This window comes from Equus przewalskii, chromosome 1, assembly GCF_037783145.1.
Source record: "Equus przewalskii isolate Varuska chromosome 1, EquPr2, whole genome shotgun sequence".
NCBI classification, from domain to species: domain Eukaryota; kingdom Metazoa; phylum Chordata; class Mammalia; order Perissodactyla; family Equidae; genus Equus; species Equus przewalskii.
In genome coordinates, this window is record NC_091831.1 from 79995973 (window position 1) to 80011740 (window position 15768).

Here is a 15768-nt window from a genome sequence, read left to right on the forward strand (position 1 = left end):
ATGGCATCCCACATCTTTACGAGAACAAAATGTTGGCAGTGTTCCAGGACTGTCAAGGGCCTCGAGATGAACAAGTCACAGTTTCTGTTCTCAAGGAAGTCTAATTTGATCCTTTTAACTTTCCTCTAAACAAGCACTTTGAAAAGAGTAAAGTCAAAGTAATAAATAATATTCATCCTTCCCCAAAGAGAATGCTCTGCTTTAGGATGAGGCACAGAAAGAACATCAGAGGATGGGATGTTGGAGCCCCAACTTCCCCAGTTACATGCAGTGAAAAAGTATCTCCTCTTTTTCTAAAAATTGAAGCGAAATTAACATAACAAAATTAGCCACTTTAAAGTAAACAATTCAGTGGCATTTAGTACATTCACAAGTGTACAATCATCCTCTACCCAGCCCCATATCTTAACTTTTTGAGGGCTCGATTTAATAGGCTCAAAGGTGTGGGACTAGGATAAACTATTTCCTCTTAACCTGTATTTCTTTATTTTACTCAAAAGTTATCTAAAACAGTGATGTAGCAAGAAAGGCTTAGTAATAGGGTCAGAAGATAACCTACATAACATACAAATGGACTGAAGACTGAATAAGCAGGAAGTTGGGAAGTAAAGACAGTAGCTACAGAATGAGTAATGAAAAGTCCAAATGAGGAGGGGGGGATAGCAGGTAAAGCAAAAATGCTTTCCGAAGTTGGAAAAGCCTTGGACCTGTTTTTTGTTTTTTTATCATCATCCCACTTTTTGAAATTATGATAAAATATACATAACATAAAATTTTCCATTGTAACCATTTTTAACTGTACTATTCAGTGGCCTTGGAGGTGTTTAAAGGGAAGAGAACGAAAGGCTGAAGATCCAGGAAAGGGACAGGATGCCTACTAGAAGGTCATAGAAGAGGCTAAAAGGGATGGCCTCAAGACAGATGTGTGGCTAGCCTTGACCAGGAGAACAGAAGCCTTGTCTCTGAGCCTAGACTCAAAAAGCATACATGGGAACGGGTGTAGACACAGATACATTTGAAGACAAGGAACAGGAATTTGAGGAAGATAATTTCTACTATTTTTCATTAACCCAAAGAAAAATAAATGATTGTTTGCTAGTGGCAAGAGAGGTAGGGTCTAATAACAGCTTAAGGCTGCATGAAGGTTTGGTAGGGCTGCGGGGAAGGGAGGGAGAAGCAGCACTAGAAAAGGGACTGACGTAAGAGGGATCCTGAGCTTGAAGAGCATCGATCTGCGTAACTCTGCCCATCCCCCTGGCAGCAGCCAGCTAGGGACCTGGTTATACGAAGAGAGAAGGTGCACCGGCACAGATGCTGGACTGCTTTTTTTCCTGGGCAGTCTGGAAGGCAGATTGGGGCACAGGAGAATTAAGGATGTTGGTGAAATAGCTATTCAGATAATCCTAACCAAGGCTGGATAGGAAGAGGGCAGAACTAGACAGAGGGAAAATGGAGGAATCAAGGGATGACTGGTGGGAAGGATGGATTTCAGGAAACAAGCCTAGGGAAGGAGTGCAGTCGGATAACTTGAAATAGTTCAGGCCAGAGACACAAAAGGCCCAAACAAAGGTAATAAGAGGTGCTGAAGAGATGGGAAAGGGTAGGGTGATGCTCAGTTTTATTTTGGGCAAGAGAGCGGATGGTAGGGCCATCCTCTGAAATAGGGAATACAGATCACGGAGAGAAGGCAGTACAGTGCAGGGATTAAGAAGGCAGGTATACTGACTTTGAGGTGTCTGTGGGACATACAAATTAAGATGTCCAGCAGGGAATAGGACAGTTGGAGACAGATGTCTGAACCCGAATAATCTAGCCAAGGCTAGAGATATTGACTGAGTATCATCAGACTATAGATGGAAACTGAAATGATGAGAATGGATAAAATGAATTAGGGGACTGCACAGAGGAAGATTAAGAAGGGTGAGGATTCAACCCTGAGAAACACTTATCAGGCAGATGGAAGAACTTATGAAAGAGATAAACAAGGAAGATGTAAGAGGAGAACTATAATGTATGATCTCATAAATGTCAAGGTAAGAGATCCTGAAGGAGAAGAAAGTGTCCAACAATAACTGACATAGTCAGTTATTAGTCAAAGATAAAATGAAGACTAAAATGTTCCCTTGGACTGGGTCACTTGGAGATACTGCATGAGTTTCAGCAATCTGCTAAAATTGGGACATGAATGGGAAAAGAGGACAACCTACACTTTTGAGGAGGGAAAGAGAGAAATGGAACATTAAATGGAAAGAATACGTAGCCAAGAGAGGACCTTCCTCCAGATGGAAAATGCTCATGCCAGCATGAGCCAGGGGAGAAGGCTGAAGTGTAGGAAAAACAAGACCCCTGGGAATTTGAAGGAATTAGATAGATGAGGAACACACGTGAACAGGCTGGTTTGTTCAGAAGGAATGCCTTCTCTGAGAGGGGAGGAAAGCAGAGAAGGAGGGAACGAGCTGACCTCTTATTCTGTGCAACTGGGCTTCTCCCTGTCCCAACAGATATGACTGTCCCTCTAGATCCCTCTTCCTGGAAATCTAAGATAAGACATAAAAAATCAGGAATAGTCTTAGAACTCCTTGTCCCTCTCCAGTCTATTCTCCAGATCACAAACCTGAGTGGTCTCTCAAATGCAAAAGTAATCACATGTGTCTTTGGCCCAAACCCCTTCGATGGCTGCTGTTGCATTCTGTGAGATTAAGGCAGCCTGCATTAGAGAAGTGACAGCAGAAGTGGAAAGAAACAGACAAGAGGAGCTATTTAGGAGAGAAAATCAGCAGCTCTGAGTGACTGACAGCACATCTAAAGAAAGCAAGAAGTTGAAGACGGCATCCAAATTTTCCGATTTGAGCGGCTAGCACATGGAGGCGCCATTCTTGGAGAGAGGGAAAACCGGGTGGGTGCGGAATGTAGGTGGTACAAGGGTGGAGGCGGGAGGGTCAAAGAGTTGATTTAGACATCTTGAATTTGAGGTGCGTTTCGGATTTCCAAGTGGATATTCCAGCAGGCGTCTAAAAATATAGATATGAAACTTAAAAGAGATCTGGGCTGAAGCAATAGATATTATCTACATTTTAAATTACATTATGATGTATTATTTATTTATAATACATTATTATATAGTGATATTACTATAAGAAGACATCAGCGTAAGGAAAAAATTTTTTTTAAAACCTTAAAATTCTAGCAATAAGTAAAACTGCCTAGTGAGTGGGTAGAGTAAGAAGGAGCTAGAACAAAATCTTGAGGAATAGCCGCATTTAGAGAGACAGGCAAAGGCAAAGAAGCCCATAAAGACAACTGGAGAAAGATCAAAAAGACTTGGTAGGTAAGAGGGAGAGTACGGTGTCATGGAAAGAAAGGAGAGACAGTGTGCCAAAGGTTGTCAAGGATTTGAACAAGGTTGATTTTAGCCCTAAGGAAGGCATCATTCACAATCTTGGAAAGAGCTATTACAAGGGTTGGAAACCAGATTCCAATGAGTTTAGCAGTTGATGAAGGGTGAGGAAGTATGGCAATAAGCGCAGACAACACAGCCAATTTCTTCAAAGAGTAGGAGAGAGCAGAAGTGGGAAAGGGAGAGCTGGCTAATAAAGAGAGAAGGAATGTGGTCAAAGGAGGTCTATTAAAGCTGAAAGAGAAGTAAGCGTATTAAATGCTGATGGTAAAGAGCTAATAAAGAGGAAGAAATTGAAGACATTTGAAGGGAGAGACAAGACGGCATAGTCACTGAGGAGAAGGAAGCGGAATTCAGAGCAAAGAAGGAGGGTAGGGATTAAACTCAAACAGAAGAAGAGGATCCCTCTTCCATTTTAAAAGGAGGGAAGAAGAAAATGATGAGTATTATTACATGCTGGTAAATTAGTAGCTTGATCACAGGAAGTTGAGAACGTTCTCATATAACGGTTTAAATTTTCTTCGTGATGTAGGAAAAGTCATCTATTGAGAGTAAGAGGAGGAGGTAGGGTGGGCGGTCCAAGGAGAAAGTGGCTACTGAAACTACCATTTTGGAGAATGGGAGAGAATTCATTAGGAAAACAAAGAATTACTGGGTAACACAGAGGTCCCAGTTGTGTTGCATAATCATGAATTTGTGACAATTCCAATCTAGCTAGATGATATGATTTTCCTGAGCAGTACAGCCAAGTCTGAGAAACCCTGGTTTAAGTCAGTCACACTTAATCTGGCTGTGCATTAGAATTACTTGGGGAACTTTAAAAGAAAGAAGGAAAAAAAGGAAGGAGATACCTGGGTCTTACCCCAGACCAATTAAGTCAGAATCTCTGTGGATGGGACCCAAGCATTTTTTTCATTCACTAATTAAAGAAATATTTGTTGAACACGTATTTTGTGCTAGGCACTAGGAATATTAATGAAAAAGAGAAAAATTGTTGCCTTCATGGTGTTCACGTACTAGTGGATAATAATAGTTAACTTTTTGCCAAAGTTCTTCAGGTGATTCTAACAAAGAGCCAGTATTGAGAACCAGTCTTTAGCTTCTAACTGATGAGGAAACTTGAATTCACTTATGAAATAGGTCAAGAGAAGACTAATAGTTCCTCCAAGATAAATCATGATAGACAGATTAAAACAAAAGGATTAGGAGCATAGGTCATCCAAATCAGAAGAAAACAGAGAACAGAGATAAAGAACGTTCCTGAGGCCATAAATCTGACTAAACTCCAGTTAAAAGTCAAGGAAGCAAGATCTCCAGAGGCAAACCTCAAGGCATGGGAGGGTGCAGACAATGTGACATGGAGGGCCAGCCAAGAGGAAGCTCTAATCGGGCCTAGTGAATGCCTCTATCTTGATGTCTTCAAGTGCCATGTCCAAAACAGAACTCAGCTTCTTTCCCAAGGCCATTCCCTCTTCCAAGTTCTCTGTCTCAGTGAACGGCTCTACCATCCTTGATGCTTTCCTTCCCTTCACTTCACGCACCCAAAGGTCATTAAATAAGGTCCACTCCACCTCTCAAATCTCTTAAATCTGTCCATTTCTCTGTTTCTACAACCACTTACCAGTCCAGGCAACTATGATCCCACAAAGGGATTACTGCAAGAGCATGTAAACAGACTTCCTGTCTCCAGTTTTAGCAGAATGGTGTTTCTAAAACATAAATGCATCATGCCACACTCCAATTTGAAACCTTTCAATGGCTTTGCACTGTAAATAGCATGAAATCCAACTCCTCTATCTGGTGTAAAAAGCCCTTCATGACGTGGCCCTGCTAACCTCTCCAGTCTCAGTTCTTACCATTACCTTTCTTTGCTCTCTCCAGTCTGGCCACATTGAATTATTTTCAGTACCATGAATATGCAGGTTTGCTAGTCCTTAAAATAAGCTGGTGGTTCCCAAACTTGGCTATACTTTGGAATCAACTGAGCTTCTTTAGAAACTGCTGATGCCTGGCTCCTTCCCCTGACCATCTGTTAATTGGTATGGAGGTAAGATCTATGCACAGGAATTTTGAAAGCTCGTTGAATAATTTAATGTGCAGTGAGGTTTGAAAACCCGGGGAAAAGTTATTTGCTCTGCTAGGAACACTCTTCTTCACCCACTTCACCTGGAAAAACCCTAATCACCTTTCACACCTCATTTTAAAAATCACTTCTTTAATTCCCTACACAGAATGAGTTGCCCCATAACGAATCAGTGCCCTGCACACTGGGTTTCCACTAGCACGTCTTGTATCGTATTTCATTCCAACAGAGTGTACAACTGCCATCATCCCCTCTCAGACTATGCATTTAAGAGGTCAAGAACTCTGTTCAACTTGCTCACTGTGAAACCCCCCAGTTTCTAGCAAAGAGGCCAACATACATTATAAATATGATAAACATTTGATGAATGTGCTGAATATAGCAAAATTTAAAAAGATTTGTTAGACATAACAAAATAAATTCAGAGAATCAAGAAGAGAAAGAACTTGTTGACAACGAACAAATCTGGCTATGGTTCAAGAGGGACTCACTTACTTACCTGTTTAATGACATAACGGACCTCTTCAGAATTGAGAACACTACTTTTAATATCACTTGGCTTGCAAGGAGTAATTCCCTTATAGACAAGAGGTGTGTAGCATTTCATTGCAAATTTCAAGTCACTGACATGCCTCCTCTCCTCTAAAATATCTTCAAACTCATCCCACTTTTTGAGCTCCTTCTGTGGATGAGGCAAATGAAAGAAAGGAATGCACATATTGTAAAATAAATTAAGACAGATTAGGGACTACATTGGTAAGGTTTCATCTTTGCCAAAATTTTTATTCTATGACATATGAACAAGAGCAGAGTGTTCTAGTGTCAGATTTTCATATACTAAGAAAAAGAAATGTGTGATAATTAGGATCAACAAACTGATATTGAATTATCATAATAGTTTATTATTATATTTCTTATTGCTATCTTTGTAAAGCTAGTACCCCTTTGGGAAAGTTAACAAAGAGAGTAAAGATGAGATATTAAACTCTAGAGTAATCTGAACAATTTTACAAGATTTCATCAATCACATTGATAAACTTGTTCTGTCTGCCTCTTCTACTTAGCTTTAAAAATTAAATCAAAGCATACATTACAAACTCAAAACTATGTCAAATTAAATAAAACTACCTGGGTGCAAACAAAAGGAAAATTCACTCAAGAAAAAAGTGCTCCCATATAAATACCTATTGAGTGGTCTGTATCTGCTGTGATGACTTTTTTATCTCCATTCAACCCACTGCAATTCAGCTTGTATCCAACAAGCCCCAGAAACTGCTGTTTATCAGGCTACCAACGACTTCTGCATTGTTACTTCTTAAGAGTTTGTTTTTCTGATTATAAAAGACATGGTAGCAATAATAATAATAATTATAGCTAACAGGCATGGTTGTTTACTAAGCGTCAGGCACTATTCTAAGAACTTTACATACATGCAGGAACAAGCCTCACAACAAACCTATGAAATAGCTGTCATCATTACTCCTGTTTTACAGTGGGGAAACCAAGGCATGGGGAAGCGAACTAACTCACCTAAGGGAGAGCTCCCAACAGGCAGAGACACGATTCAGACGCCAGCCTATGGCTTCACACACCTTAATCCTAACAACCACCCTCCCACACTCCTCATCACGTTTAATTATGGAAAATTTGGAAACATACAAACAAGCAAATATAAACTACCCATAATTTTACACCCCAGGAATAACTACTCTTAACACTTATTAGTTTCCTTATTTTTTTTCATTCATAGCTACAGAAATACATAATTTTTTAATTCAAGACATGAGCCACACCAAATAAAGTTTATCTTGCCTTTCCAATTACATTATGGGTACTTCCCTATATTAAATGTTGTTTTAAAACATTTTAGTAGGTGCATACTCACCTTTATGTTCTGTTAACTTAATTTTTTCTAATTACCAAAGTGATATATGTTCACTGTACAAATTTAGAAGATAGAGTACAGCACAGAGAAGAAAATTAAAATCACCTGTCATACAAAGATCCAGAGACCATTTTAGTGAATGCTTTTCTATGATGTAGACACATTCCCTCTACCTGCCACACGTACATTTTGATTTGCCACCTGATTTTTTCACTTAATGTCACAAACACTCCTCCATGTCATTTAAGTTTCTTCCAGATAATTATTATTATTATCATTTTTACTGAGGAAGACTAGCCCTGAGCTAACATCTGTTGCTAATCTTCCCCTTTTTTTGCTTGAGGAAGATTAGCCCTGGGCTAACATCTGTGCCAATCTTCTTCCACTTTACATGTGGGTCACTACCACAGCATGGCTGACAAGTGTTGTAGGTCCGTGCCTGGGACCTGAACCTGTGAACCTGGGCCACCAAAGTGCAGCACACTGAACTTAACCACTACACCATGGGGCTGGCCCTCCAGAACATTATTTTTAGTGTTTGACATTTGCATTATTTTTCATTCACACTATTACAAAAAGTGCCACAACAATTATTACGTCTCTTGAAGTTAATCATTACATTCTGGCCTCCTTCTAGGCTTCATCCCGCTGGACCTCTCTATGCCATGACACCATTCTCAAGTGCTCCTTCCTTTCTCTACCTCCAACAACCCTGAAATTTTCCTACTTTGGTTTTTAATACATGACTTTCCCCTGTCTCAGCGGAAAATAGACCTCATTTCTCTAATCCAGTGATTCTCACTCTGGGGGAAATTTCCCCCCAAACTATAAATATGTCTTCTTTCCTCCCATTTCCTTTAACATGCTAACATCTCCAACCCTCTATTCTTCACTCCACACAGTGTGCTGAGTACTCTACCTGGTCAACTGGTTTGAAACACTCATTATGCATGCTTCTGAATCTCTTCTCCCATCTGAGCTCTCAATATACATATTTAGTTGCAAACACTTCACACGTGGCCTTTCCAAAACTGAACTCATTCCTCCCCTACACAATCCTACAACTTGATTATTTCCTGAAATCTCCACCAGCAACCACCAAGCCATCTACATCACTTTGCATCATTCTACACCCCTACTCCTTCACCCTTTACAAATCCAATCCACCCAATCCTGTTAACACGGCCTTTAAGAACGTATCATGTTGAATCCTCACTCACGCGTCCAGCCTGTGCTCTTTATCACAGTAGCCTCCTCACTGGTCTCCTTGCCTGTTTTGACCCCTTTGAATCATTTCTTCATGCTGCCATGTGCTCTTTTCAAAACACAGTTTTGACCAGATTGTTCCCTGCTTAAAATATTTAAATGACTCCCCACCTCCTCCAGAATAAGACCCAAGCCACTTCTGGCATTATATGAGAACCTCCAGGACCTGGCCTTTCCTTCCCTTCCAGACTCATTGCCCACCACGCTCATAGTCCACTCCACAATGAGTGATTTGCATTTTCCCAATACAGTTCTTTGTTGACATGCTTCTGGGCCTTTGCACACGCTCATCTCACTGCCTGGAACGCTCTTCTGTTCCTCTGTTATCCTTGCTTAGGCAACACTATTCTGTGAAAACTCTGAGTTCCCCAGACAGTATTACGCTGCCTTCCTCATTAGGATTTTTTTTACCTACCAGAGATCTTCCTCCACTTACAATGGGATTATGTCCTGATAAACCCATTGTAAGTTGAAAATATCATAAATTGAAAATGTATTTGAGGGGCCGGCCCTGCAGCCGAGTGGTTGTTTGCGCGGTCTGCTTTGGTGGTCCAGGGTTTTGCCAATTTGAATCCTGGGTGACGACACAGCACCGCTCATCAAGCCATGCTGAAGCAGCATCCCACATGCCTCAACTGGAAGGACTCACAACTAAAAATACACAACTATGTACCGGGGGGCTTTGGGGAGAAAAAGGAAAAACAAAATCTTAAAAAAAAAAAAAAAAAGAAAATGCATTTAATACACCTAACCTACTGAACATCATAGCTTAACCTAGCCTACCTTATTATGCTGAGAACACTTACAACAGCCCACGGTTGGACGACACCATCTAACACAAGGCCTACTTTATAATAAAGTGTTGAACAGCTCATGTAATTTATTGAATCCTGTACTGAAAGTGAAAACAGAATGGTTACCAGTGTATCGGCTATTTACCTGCATGGCTGTGGGGCTGACTGGGAGCTGTGGCTTCCTGCCACTGCCCAGCACCACAAGAGAGGATCGTGCTGCATACTGCAAGCCCGGGAAAAGATCAAAATTCAAAATTTGAAGTACGATTTCCACTGAATGTGTAGAATTGCAAGCACCATCGTAAGCTGGGGACTGTTTGTATATATATCTACTATGGTACATATCCCATAACACTGTAATCGTTTCCATGTCTGTCTCCCTACTAAATGTGATTATCTTGAGGACAGGACAGTTTGTGCCCTCTTTGTATTTGCAACATCTAGCCATGTTTGGAATATAGCATTACTGGTCAATAATTGAAGGACTGAATGTTGAGGTAATAAAAAAATACAGAATGTTAAACTCAGACCACAACTAGGCACAATGAGAATATAAATAGAGGCAAGAGCATTTATGGGGAGTCTCAATATAAAAGGGTAGGATGCAAAACATGTGAATATGCAAACATGAACATTTTTATGCCCACAGACATAAAGTATAGAGAATATATAAAGGAAAAATCTTCTAACTGCTAGAATTCTGGTGTAAAACTGCAGTCATTGTAACATAGCACATACTCCTGCTTATAAGGCTGGAGAACCTTCTCAAATGTCACATTTCTCATTACTAAAGTAATATACAGTTATATGGGCTCAGACTTGGTGGAATGCAACAAACTACCATAATAAATTACATAATTTTAGGGATAAAAGGGATCTTAGAGACTTCCCACTTAGTGATCCTGGGCGTGGGAAAAGGATCAGCTGGTGATATATATGTATGAGGGAGGCAGTGTGAGTCAGTCCTCAGGACAAGAACCCATAAGGGAGAGCAACTGGCACATATAATTTGAAAAGCTTGCTGAATATGGTCATCTACAATCCTTCCATGCTTCTCTGCTATCACCAGGATCAAGTCCACATTTCTTAGCATACGACCCCAGGCCACCAACTGCCTCTCTACCATTTCCCCCCTTTCTGCAGTCCAGCTGTACAAAGACCTGTAGTTCCCCAAACGAACTATAGCTCATGGCTCCCCAAATCTTTGTTTAAGTTGCTATCTCTAAGAATGGCATTCATGAATCAAATATTTGAGCACCTATTACATGCTTGGCATTGTGGTACGTGCTGGGGATACAGTGGTGATCAAGACAGACACAGTCTCTTTTATGAGTTACCAGGTGCATGGTGGGACCAGTTACTGAGACAGGGCAATTACAAATGGCCTGTCCCCACTGTTCGCCAGGAAAACACTTAGCTGTCAACCACAGCTCTTGTTCACCTCCTTTGTGTACCACTTCCCAACTCTCTCCTTAACCTAGACAGAACTGGTCATCTTCCTCCTTGAGTCTTTACTGAACTCTCAGTACATTTTCATGACAGCATCTAAAATACTTCATTAGGAGGCCGGCCCAGTGGTGCAGCGGTTAAGTGCACACGTTCCGCTTCAGCGGCCTGGGGTCCACTGGTTCGGATCCCAGGTACGGACATGGCACCGCATGGTAAGCCATGCTGTGGCAGGCATCCCACATATAAAGTAGAGGAAGATGGGCATGGATGTTAGCTCAGGGCCCGTCTTCCTCAGCAAAAAGAGGAGGATTGGCAGCAGTTGTTAGCTCAGGGCTAATCTTCTTCAAAAAAGAAAATAAATAAATAAAATAAAATACTTCATTAAACTTGTATTTGGTGTTTCCCCTACAAGACTGTGAACTTCTTGTCTAAGTAGGTAATGTGTCTTATACATTTTTGTATTCCCAGCTCCTTGAAGGAACTGAATCACTGCTTATAGAATGAAAAAACAACTTACTGAATGAAGCCACTTTGTGAACCCTGTGATGGCTCCCCAATATTCACAGGCTAAAGCTCAAACTTCTCCCAATTTGGCCCCAACCCAATGTCTAATCCAGTGGTTTTTAACCCAAGCTGCACATTAAAATAACCTGAGGTACTTTTAAAAAAAATACTGATGCCCAGACACCCCTAGAAATTCTTTGATTTGGTACCTGGGCATCAGAATTATTTTTAAAAGTACTTCAAGTGACTCCTACACGCAGCCAGGGTTGAGTGCTTCTGCTCATTAAGCGGCCTTCCCTACACCATGCTGGAGAAGTATTTACCATCACAAAATAAATATACTGACACAGCTACTCACCCAGGAGCACAAGACAAAGAACAGCGCAAGTAAGAAGATTCTGGTGAAGTATTTTTCCCCACTGTTTGTTTTCCCTGTCTTAATGTGTACAGCAGCCCTCTCCCGATGGATAGCTAAACAGGCCCCTCCTTATACCTCTCTTTCAACTGCTCTAGACGATCGATTCATTCGACAGACAGTTACTGGGAGCCCACAACGTACCAGGCACTGTTCTACAGGCTGAGAATACAGCAAGAACAAGGTGGACAAAGAATGTGAACTGAGGGAGCTGACACTCCCTTAAGGAAAGACAGACAACAAACAAACAAGTTAAGTTCACTTAGGGACACCACCAGTAGTGTGCTGGGAAATGCTTAACTATGGAGGAGTCCTAATTTATAGCATTTGCCAGTTTCTGTAGTATATATACTCCCACCACAGCAGATTTCAAGTGATCAATATGAACACAGAGTTAGGGAGAGATGTGGAGTCACCATTGCTATACAGGATTTCCACTTTACAGTATGATGACAGCAAACATTGCATAGACAATAGGAACATTTAGTAAAATAATTAGGAAGTGCTGAGTTTTTATTACTTTTGTTTTTACAGAACTTACTTAATTGTAAATTTATATAACAATTTTTAATAATGGCTGTGTTTTAATAATGAGCTTGCAAACTTCATAGAAATTCAACAATCAGCCTTGAGATCCAGTACAACGCTACTGCAGCACAACAGTGGAAAGAGAATACATAAAGAAAGACAATAGACTAACTAATGAGGAAGAGCGATTGGAAAGCTGCTTTAGGTTGAATGGTTGGGGAAGGCCTGTCTGAGGAGGTGATATTTGAGCTGGGACTTCAATAATAAAAAAAGCCAGCAATGTAAAATTCTGGTAAAACAGAGCATACCATACAGAGGGGGCTACGAGCACTCTGAGCACAGACCATACTTACTGTCTCCGAAACAGAAGGCCAGCATGGCTGAAGCCCAGTGAGCAAGATTAGCAAAATCAGAGAGGTAGCAGTTGCCAGGTTATTAGAGTCTTGGAGGACACGGCAAGGAGTCCAGATTTTTCCTTCAGACTCTAACAGGAAGCCATACTTCGAGTCACGGGTACACCAATGATTACCCATCCCCAGTCTTCTTTTCATTCTGTGGTCTCATTGAAAGATTTCAAGCAGACCTCTAGCTTCAGATACAACCTACTTGCTTTGGCTGCCAAATCTGCATCTTTAGGTCAGACCTCCCTCTTCTGCTCTGGCACTATATTTCTAACTCTATCTGGATGTCTCCCAAACACCTTGTGATGTATCTGGTCCATGACATGATAATCCACAAGTTAAAAACCACCAATTTTGGCTCTCATATCTCAAACCAAACACATCCCAAATTGAAATTATTATATTACCCTTACTGAACTTGCTCCCCTCCCCATATTTCCTATTAGCAAAGGCACCATCATCCACCCAGTTGCCAACTGTCCTAAATATCATGCAAACTTGCTCATCTCCCTTCTCCCCAGATTCAGTGCCACTGCCTTACTTCAGGCTTTCATCACTTCTCTGGATTACTGAGATGGCAACCTAATTGGCCTCCACGCTTATGGCATCAGATTCCTTCCCCAACCGGACACTCTTTATATCACCTCCACTTAAGTAAAAGAGGTTATCCACACAAATAACCAAGCCAGAAACCTAATATTCTTCTTAGACTTTCAAAAATATGAATCTGATCATTCTTAAATGGGCCCCTATAAAGTTAAGATTTAAACCTTAAGGCTGTGTAAACACAACATATAAAATTTCTTCAGAGGCTGGCCCCGTGGCCCAGGGGTCAGGTTCGTGCGCTCTGCTCCCATGGCCTGGAGTCCGCCAGTTCAGATCCTGGGCACGGACCTGTGCACTGCTCACCAAGCCATACTGTGGTGGCATCCCACATAGAAGAACTGGAATTACTTGAAACTAGGATATACAACTGTGTACTGGGGCTTTGGGAAGAAAGAAAAAAAGAGGAAGATTGACAACAGACAGTAGCTCAAGGCCAATCTTCCTCAGCAAAAAAAAAAAAAATTTCTTTAGGAAATATCCTCTACCTACTTCTTCAGTTTCATTTCTCACGTCCCCTTGATTCTACTCTTACCTAACTACGTGGTTCTCCCAAACATACATGCGAGTGGTTTTCTGACATCGATGCCTAGGATAGTCTTCCTTTCCCTCATCTCCCACTCACACCTCAAAAACTCAGCTCAGGTGTCACCTTCTCTTAGAAACTTTCTCCAAGTCAGCAAACAGGTCAGGTGCTCCTTCTCATTTCTCCAACAACATACTGTACATGCTTCAACCACTGCCCTTATCTCACTTAATTGTAATCATTTACTTTTATGACTTTTTTGAAGTTCTTAAAGGCAAGAGCCGGATCTTTAACTTCTATATCTTGGACACTGAGAATGACTAGGACTCCATAAGTACTCATTGCTGCAATGTTTGCTGCCATGAGCACTATCTTCTCTAAAATACTACTCTCAGATTACAGAGAGTGTTGCACAATAACAGTGTGGCTGAGGAAATAAATAAGGACAGCTTGAAATAGTAAGAAAAAAAAGTTCAGGTGGTCATGAACGTAAAGAATCTACACAGCAATCCTCTTCCCTACATGCCTCTAGGGAAAGGTCCAATATTTCCACCACAGAACCATGGGGTGAGAAGATCAAGGAGAAGAGAGGTTAAAACAGTAAGCCTCAGAGAAGTGGACGATTAATAGCAATTATAAGCACAGAGCTCTCAATAGCAAGGAAACACAAGTTTCCCCATGTTCCAAGGAATACTTATGCCCCAATTTTTTTTTTTTTAAGATTGGCACCTGAGCTGATATCTGTCGCCAATCTTCTTTTTCTTCTTCTCAAAGCCCCCCAGTACACAGTTGTATATTCTAGTTGTAGGTCCTTCTGGCTCTGCTATGTGGGGCACCACCTCAACATGGCTTGATGAGCTGTGCTAGGTCTGCGCCCAGGATCCGAACTGATGAAACCCTGGGCCACCGAAGTGGAGTGCATGAACTGAACCACTTGGCCACAGAGCCTGCCTCCCTGGTGTCAAAATTTGAAGGTAGCCATATATATATATTCTCTTTTGAAACGGTTTTTTAAATCTTGCTCTTTTGTGTTTTCTGTTTTGACCTTCCCACACAAATTAACATATTTAAATCAGAAACTGACACTAACTGCCAGGACAAGATAACATGCTTTTTAAATGCATTCGTTTATTTCCTGCTAAAGTATATAATAATTAATTTATGAGTTAAAAAAAAAGATCAGTTGCCCCAGGATTGTGCAAACCTGAGAGCTACAAAGCTTCCACCATTAATTTCTTCACAAAAACTGTGAACGACCAACATTCTGTTGGCAAAAAAACCCTGCTGAAATCAAGTGGGGGGCGGGGGGGGGATGGCCAGTTCGAGAGAGGCTGGATGGCATTGTCTTCCAAAACTACTTGCGAGAAAAGCACAATGACAGATGTAAGCCAAAAACAGGCCATAAAAATTTCCAGAAGTTCCAAATCGTCCTAGATTAAAAACTTAAAGTCTTAGAAACTCTATGCCCACATACAAGCCACATGTTTTTCTCCCAGGAATATCACAGCAGCAAAAGAGCGGGACGGGCAGCTATCTCAGGCTGACTCAGACTCGCCAGTTTCTCACGCTTGCCTAAAAGGTTCGCCCTACACACCCTCGCTAGGGAGGAGAGACTCCATTCCCAGCCTCATTCCTGTGTCAGGGGCTTTCTGACGGCCCAGTGCCTGATGGAGGGAAAGAGTAGGAACGAATGAAAAGGAATCAGAGGATCCATCACCGGTAGAAACTTCTAAAAGCATACACACATTTACACACACAGCGATACACCGTTGCCTTGGAAACCAAGTCAACCACCCAACCCCTCCTCGGGGGCGTCGGGACCCACGTTTTGGGGCCAGGGTTCGTGGGCTGGAGACAGCCGGGACCGGGAGAAGGGAGTCCTCTCTCGCGGCCCCGCCCCGGGCCTCGTTTCCCTGG

The 15768-nt window shown here is 41.5% G+C and overlaps 1 protein-coding gene across 2 annotated transcripts in view; it reads right to left on the bottom strand.

Annotated features, from left to right (window-relative positions):
* Positions 1–15768, bottom strand: part of GNPAT (glyceronephosphate O-acyltransferase) — a 33501-nt gene that overhangs the window by 17475 nt on the left and 258 nt on the right. The window contains exons 1-2 of one of the 2 annotated variants that reach the window (XM_070615052.1): positions 6665–7487; positions 5980–6162 (exon numbers count right to left, since the gene is read on the bottom strand). In XM_070615052.1, the coding sequence (XP_070471153.1) occupies positions 5980–6087 (108 nt within the window). In that variant the 5' untranslated portion in view covers positions 6088–6162; positions 6665–7487. Of the gene's footprint in view, positions 1–5979; positions 6163–6664; positions 7488–15768 lie in introns of those variants that run through there. The other variant, XM_008524800.2, reaches the window with a different exon arrangement.